Here is a 7,836-nt window from a genome sequence, read left to right on the forward strand (position 1 = left end):
GGTGATGGTATTCCAACAGTGTCTCTGTCTGTCTCTTGGTCCATAGAGATAGAAAGAGGACTCGTCCTTGTATCGTCCATGTGGTCCTCTGTAGCTCAGCTCGGTAGAGCACGGCGCTTGTAACGCCAAGGTAGTGGGTTCGATCCCCGGGACCACCCACACACAGAAAAAAAATTATGCACGCATGACTGTATGTCGCTTTGGATAAAAGCGTCTGCTAAAATAGCTTATTATTATTAAAATGGTTTATATCCATCTAGACTCCTCTTTCTACCTCTATGAGCCAGCCAGGGTTGATGTGGTTCTGGTTCACCCACTGTACTGGGAAATGAGAGCCCTCAGGATCAACAGGCTTGATAAATAATACATAGGATTTTTGTAGCCCTTTTCTAAAAACCCAAAGATACTTTACGATATAATCCATATGCAGTTATTGTTGCCAATGAGCTATTGCCCCTAATTTGCATTTATTCTTACTCCTTTCCTCGTTTACATAAAATATAAACGTTCTTATGTAAATAAATACTGTGCCTCAAACAGACCTTGCAAAATGTGCCTTACGTTTACATTTTAGCAGACGCTCTTATCCAGAGCGACTTACAGGAGCAATTAGGGTTAAGTGCCTTGCTCAAGGTCACGTCGACAGATTTTTCACCTAGTCGGCTCGGGGATTAGAACCAGCGACCTTTCGGTTACTGGCACAACGCTCTTAACCCCTAAGCCACCTGCCTTGCAAGAATGAAGTCTATTGACAAGTGCAGATTGGTGAGGTAGCATTGGTGCCCTTGTGATCTTGGTTACTTGGCAACCCCCAACCAGGATTCACATGTCTAAGAATGACGATGGTGTGGAAAGAGGATCTGGACTGTAATTCAAGTTGTGCTGACAATAAACTCTAGAAGGACCCCTACTGGTATCTCACAGTATCACGGTTTCTGGATGGATAGCTCTGTGAGGATCACAAACGCAGAATAAGACAAAGGATGTATGTTAGCCTGGTTTTGATGAATATGGACCAGTGTTCAGGGTCTGAAAATAAACCCTTTGGTCTGACAGTGCCCTCAACTGTCACTTTCTTTAAGAAAATATTTTCTACCGTAGAGAGGATGAACCCAGAATTATGTGGCTGCCTTTGGTACGATAGACAACGTATCTTTCAATATATCCATGAGAGTTACTGAGCAACCAAGGACAAGTCACAACTAAGGCAAGTCTTGATTCTTCTTTGTCCGTGACTGTTCGATTCCAAGAATGAGCCTTCTTAGACTCTAGAGTGTTGGATGGAATGAAACGTCTGTTGCTGTCTGCCTGGTAGACACAATTCCAGCAGGTCACAGAAGGTTCCAGAAGGTTCTAGAAGGTGTGACCCTCCATCTCACTCTGGTTCTCAGCTAGCTACAGCGGTGGAAAAAAGTACCCAATCGTCATACTTGAGTAAAAGTCTAAAGTAATTTGGTTTAAATATAAATTAAAGCTATAATATTAAATATAATATGAAGTATCAAAAGTAAATGTAATTGCTAAAATATACTTAGAATTTTAGCAACCAGGAAATGGTGGCGTGATTTTTGCATAGTGTACCTTTTAAGTATCGAAAGTAAAAGTATAAAGAATTTTAAAGTCCTTACATTAAGCAATCCAGATGGCACCATTTTTAGCCAGGGCCACAGTCCAACACTCAGACATAATTTACAAACAAAGCATTTTTGTTTAGTGAGTCCGCCAGATCAGAGGATGTTATCTTGATAAATGTGTGAATTAAACAATTTTTCTGCGTTTAAAATGTAACGAGTACTTTTGGGTGTCAGGGGAAATGTATGGAGTAAAAAGTACATTATTTTCTTTAGGAATATAGTAAAGTAAAAGTAAAAGTTGTCAAAAATATGAATAGTAAAGTACTGATTCCCAAACAACTCTCTCTCTCTCTCTCTCTCTCTCCCCCCCTCTCTCTCTCTCTCTCCTTCTCCCCCTCTCTCTCTCTCTCCTTCTCCCCCTCTCTCTCTCTCTCTCTCCCCCTCGCTCTCTCTCCCTCTCCCTCTCTCACTCTCTCTAACATCAAACATTTATAAGCCTCTTTAACAGAATCAATCAACAGGCCAATTGCAGGGCACTGGTTCCAATCATGAATGTGTGCCCCCTCAGGCACTGTGACTAGGGACATAATGGGCTTTTGGCACAGAGGCCTTTTCAATCATGACTCTATGGTGATGGGAGACAGGGGGACCACGGCTTGTAACAAGGAGAGAGAGGGGAGCCTGGGGGTGAACAGGTGTCCTAGTGGCCTGTCAGCAAAGCATTTTATTGGAGAAGAGAGACAGTGGAGAGAGAGAGAGAGAGAGAGACAGTGGAGAGAGAGAGAGACAGTGGAGAGAGAGAGAGAGAGAGAGAGACAGTGGAGAGAGAGAGAGAGAGAGAGAGAGAGAGAGAGAGAGAGAGAGAGAGAGAGAGAGAGAGAGGGGTCTATTGTGTATAGAAGAGGACAGGCCATACCACAGAGATCCTATTAAATTATATTTGTAATTCTATGGGCCATACACTAACTTGCTCCTTCCATTCAGGCTTGATTGAGTGTCGTGTTGGAGGTAGCAGGCAGCAGTAGTGTTTACAGTAGTGCCATGTTACAGATGGTAGCAGGCAGCAGTAGTGTTTACAGTAGTGCCATGTTACAGATGGTAGCAGGCAGCAGTAGTGTTTACAGTAGTGCCATGTTACAGATGGTAGCAGGCAGCAGTAGTGTTTACAGTAGTGCCATGTTACAGATGGTAGCAGGCAGCAGTAGTGTTTACAGTAGTGCCATGTTACAGATGGTAGCAGGCAGCAGTAGTGTTTACAGTCGTGCCATGTTACAGATGGTAGCAGGCAGCAGTAGTGTTTACAGTAGTGCCATGTTACAGATGGTAGCAGGCAGCAGTAGTGTTTACAGTCGTGCCATGTTACACATGGTAGCAGGCAGCAGTAGTGTTTACAGTAGTGCCATGTTACAGATGGTAGCAGGCAGCAGTAGTGTTTACAGTAGTGCCATGTTACAGATGGTAGCAGGCAGCAGTAGTGTTTACAGTCGTGCCATGTTACAGATGGTAGCAGGCAGCAGTAGTGTTTACAGTAGTGCCGTGTTACAGATGGTAGCAGGCAGCAGTAGTGTTTACAGTAGTGCCATGTTACAGATGGTAGCAGGCAGCAGTAGTGTTTACAGTAGTGCCATGTTACAGATGGTAGCAGGCAGCAGTAGTGTTTACAGTAGTGCCGTGTTACAGATGGTAGCAGGCAGCAGTAGTGTTTACAGTAGTGCCATGTTACAGATGGTAGCAGGCAGCAGTAGTGTTTACAGTCGTGCCATGTTACAGATGGTAGCAGGCAGCAGTAGTGTTTACAGTAGTACCATGTTACAGATGGTAGCAGGCAGCAGTAGTGTTTACAGTAGTGCCATGTTACAGATGGTAGCAGGCAGCAGTAGTGTTTACAGTAGTGCCATGTTACAGATGGTAGCAGGCAGCAGTAGTGTTTACAGTAGTGCCATGTTACAGATGGTAGCAGGCAGCAGTAGTGTTTACAGTAGTGCCATGTTACAGATGGTAGCAGACAGCAGTAGTGTTTACAGTAGTGCCATGTTACAGATGGTAGCAGACAGCAGTAGTGTTTACAGTAGTGCCATGTTACAGATGGTAGCAGGCAGCAGTAGTGTTTACAGTAGTGCCATGTTACAGATGGTAGCAGACAGCAGTAGTGTTTACAGTAGTGCCATGTTACAGATGGTAGCAGGCAGCAGTAGTGTTTACAGTAGTGCCATGTTACAGATGGTAGCAGGCAGCAGTAGTGTTTACAGTAGTGCCATGTTACAGATGGTAGCAGGCAGCAGTAGTGTTTACAGTAGTGCCATGTTACAGATGGTAGCAGGCAGCAGTAGTGTTTACAGTAGTGCCATGTTACAGATGGTAGCAGGCAGCAGTAGTGTTTACAGTAGTGCCATGTTACAGATGGTAGCAGGCAGCAGTAGTGTTTACAGTAGTGCCATGTTACAGATGGTAGCAGGCAGCAGTAGTGTTTACAGTAGTGCCATGTTACAGATGGTAGCAGGCAGCAGTAGTGTTTACAGTAGTGCCATGTTACAGATGGTAGCAGGCAGCAGTAGTGTTTACAGTAGTGCCATGTTACAGATGGTAGCAGGCAGCAGTAGTGTTTACAGTAGTGCCATGTTACAGATGGTAGCAGGCAGCAGTAGTGTTTACAGTAGTGCCATGTTACAGATGGTAGCAGGCAGCAGTAGTGTTTACAGTAGTGCCGTGTTACAGATGGTAGCAGGCAGCAATAGTGTTTACAGTAGTACCGTGTTACAGATGGTAGCAGGCAGCAGTAGTGTTTACAGTAGTACCGTGTTACAGATGGTAGCAGGCAGCAGTAGTGTTTACAGTAGTGCCGTGTTACAGATGGTAGCAGGCAGCAGTAGTGTTTACAGTAGTGCCGTGTTAGAGATGGTAGCAGGCAGCAGTAGTGTTTACAGTAGTACCGTGTTACAGATGGTAGCAGGCAGCAGTAGTGTTTACAGTAGTACCGTGTTACAGATGGTAGCAGGCAGCAGTAGTGTTTACAGTAGTGCCGTGTTACAGATAGTAGCAGGCAGCAGTAGTGTTTACAGTAGTGCCATGTTACAGATGGTAGCAGGCAGCAGTAGTGTTTACAGTAGTGCCATGTTACAGATGGTAGCAGGCAGCAGTAGTGTTTACAGTAGTGCCATGTTACAGATGGTAGCAGGCAGCAGTAGTGTTTACAGTAGTACCATGTTACAGATGGTAGCAGGCAGCAGTAGTGTTTACAGTAGTACCATGTTACAGATGGTAGCAGGCAGCAGTAGTGTTTACAGTAGTGCCATGTTACAGATGGTAGCAGGCAGCAGTAGTGTTTACAGTAGTGCCATGTTACAGATGGTAGCAGGCAGCAGTAGTGTTTACAGTAGTACCATGTTACAGATGGTAGCAGGCAGCAGTAGTGTTTACAGTAGTGCCATGTTACAGATGGTAGCAGGCAGCAGTAGTGTTTACAGTAGTGCCATGTTACAGATGGTAGCAGGCAGCAGTAGTGTTTACAGTAGTGCCATGTTACAGATGGTAGCAGGCAGCAGTAGTGTTTACAGTAGTGCCATGTTACAGATGGTAGCAGGCAGCAGTAGTGTTTACAGTAGTGCCATGTTACAGATGGTAGCAGGCAGCAGTAGTGTTTACAGTAGTGCCATGTTACAGATGGTAGCAGGCAGCAGTAGTGTTTACAGTAGTGCCATGTTACAGATGGTAGCAGGCAGCAGTAGTGTTTACAGTAGTGCCATGTTACAGATGGTAGCAGGCAGCAGTAGTGTTTACAGTAGTGCCATGTTACAGATGGTAGCAGGCAGCAGTAGTGTTTACAGTAGTGCCATGTTACAGATGGTAGCAGGCAGCAGTAGTGTTTACAGTAGTGCCATGTTACAGATGGTAGCAGGCAGCAGTAGTGTTTACAGTAGTGCCATGTTACAGATGGTAGCAGGCAGCAGTAGTGTTTACAGTAGTGCCATGTTACAGATGGTAGCAGGCAGCAGTAGTGTTTACAGTAGTGCCATGTTACAGATGGTAGCAGGCAGCAGTAGTGTTTACAGTAGTGCCATGTTACAGATGGTAGCAGGCAGCAGTAGTGTTTACAGTAGTGCCATGTTACAGATGGTAGCAGGCAGCAGTAGTGTTTACAGTAGTGCCATGTTACAGATGGTAGCAGGCAGCAGTAGTGTTTACAGTAGTGCCATGTTACAGATGGTAGCAGGCAGCAGTAGTGTTTACAGTCGTGCCATGTTACAGATGTAGCTTAGTTTATAGGTAGCTTAGTGGTTAAGAGCGTTGTGCCAGTAACCGAAAGGTCGCTGGTTCTAATCCCCGAGCCGACTAGGTGAAAAATCTGTCTGTGCCCTTGAGCAAGGCACTTAACCCTAATTGCTCCTGTAAGTCGCTCTGGATAAGAGCTTCTGCTAAATGACTAACAATGTAAATGTAAAAATGTTCAGGAGTCTTATGGCTTGGGGGTAGAAGCTCTTTAGAAGCCTCTTGGACCTAGACTTGGCGCTCCGGTACCGCTTGCCGTGCGATAGCAGAGAGAACAGTCTATGACTTGGGTGGCTGGAGTCTTTGACCATTTTGAGGGCCTTCCTCTGACACCGCCTGGTATAGAGGTCCTGGATGGCAGGAAGCTTGGCCCCAGTGATGTACTGGGCCGTACGCACTACCCTCTGTAGTGCCTTGCGGTTGGAGGCAGAGCAGTTGCCATACCAGGTGGTGATGCAACCAGTCAGGACACACTAGCTGTAACCTGTGTGAAATGGCTAGCTAGTTAGCGGTGCGCGCTAGTAGCATTTCAAATCGGTGACGTCACTCGCTCTGAGACCTTGAAGTAGTTGTTTCCCTTTGCTCTGAAAGAGCCGCGTCTTTTGTGGAGCGATGGGTAACGGTGCTTCGAGGGTGACTGTTGTCGATGTGTGCAGAGGGTCCCTGGTTCAAGCCCAGGTAGGGGCGAGGAGAGGGACGGAAGCAAAACTGTTACACGGGCAAATTCAAATCTGGACCTCAAAGACATTTTCATTCTTCCCCTCTAATCATGGTCTGATTTAGACCTGGGACATCAGGTCAGTGCAAGGAATGATCCGGTAGAACAGAACAGCAGCAGTACTCTGGAATTCCAGGCTGGGATTTGAATACCCCTGTACTACACCATGAAAGAATATTGCTGTCAGCTAAAGATTTTCTCAGTTTTCACAAATGTTTGTTATTCGCCTTGTCTGGGATTAAGCAGAACACAAATTGGCATTGACCATTGGTGAACACTGACTGGACAATAAAAATAATCTTCTTCTTCTCCTAGATGCTACACAACAAGCATGTGATGGTGCGTGTGGGAGGAGGCTGGGAGACCTTTGAGAGCTACATGCTGAAACACGACCCATGTCGGATACTCCAGATCTCCAGAGTGGAGGGGAAGACCTCTCCCATGTCCCCCAAGTCCCCCAACACCAAGGACCTCACCGCAGACAGCTACCTGGTGGTAGCCGCACATTACCGCAGCAAGAAGTAAAGATGGCCGCACACTACCGCAGCAAGAAGTAAAGATGGCCGCACACTACCGCAGCAAGAAGTAAAGATGGCTGCACACTACCGCAGCAAGAAGTAAAGATGGCCGCACATTACCGCAAAAATAAGTAAAGATGGCCGCACACTACCGCAGCAAGAAGTCAACTGGCACTTCAACCAAGGGGATCAGTTTGAGCAAGGTGAGGATGGTGGTGGCCTACTACCACAACAAGAAGTAAAGATGGCCACCTACTACCACAATAAGAAGTAAAGATGGCCGCCTACTACCACAACAAGAAGTAAAGATGGCCGCCTACTACCACAACAAGAAGTAAAGATTGCCGCTTACTACCACAACAAGAAGTAAAGATGGCCACCTACTACCACAACAACAAGTAAAGATGGCCGCCTACTACCACAACAACAAGTAAAGATGGCCGCCTACTACCACAACGTAAAGACATTCATGAGGACCTGAGGAAATGACCTCTTGCCTTTCCCAACTAGCTAAACTGATTGAAATGACAGTGACACAGAGAGCAAAGCCAGCTGACGCAGTGTAATTCCAACCAGATTCCAACCAGTTGCTTGTACAGTATCTCTTCTAGTTGATGTAAGCCACAGCCAGCCCACCTGAGCTGCAGAACAGACAGTGGCCAGCAGGTATATATCCCCTGTCCTAGCGGTCACGGCAGACTAGCGTCATGGTGACTGTTTGATTTGCATTTCTAGCCTATGAGAATAATCTATGCAATCA

General features: G+C 45.9%; 1 protein-coding gene across 1 annotated transcript in view; it reads left to right on the forward strand.

The window, feature by feature from the left end:
- The window catches only part of gas2a (growth arrest-specific 2a), a gene marked incomplete at both ends in the record, with an annotated part of 69,299 nt that extends 62,216 nt beyond the window's left edge, over positions 1–7,083 (forward strand). Inside the window, one exon of the mRNA XM_084168122.1 lies at positions 6,874–7,083. Within this exon, the coding sequence (XP_084024248.1) occupies positions 6,874–7,083 (210 nt within the window). The remainder of the gene's footprint in view (positions 1–6,873) is intronic.
- Between the last annotated feature and the right edge of the window lie 753 nt (positions 7,084–7,836).

Source organism: Coregonus lavaretus (assembly GCF_964263955.1).
Source record: "Coregonus lavaretus genome assembly, chromosome: 9".
NCBI classification, from domain to species: domain Eukaryota; kingdom Metazoa; phylum Chordata; class Actinopteri; order Salmoniformes; family Salmonidae; genus Coregonus; species Coregonus lavaretus.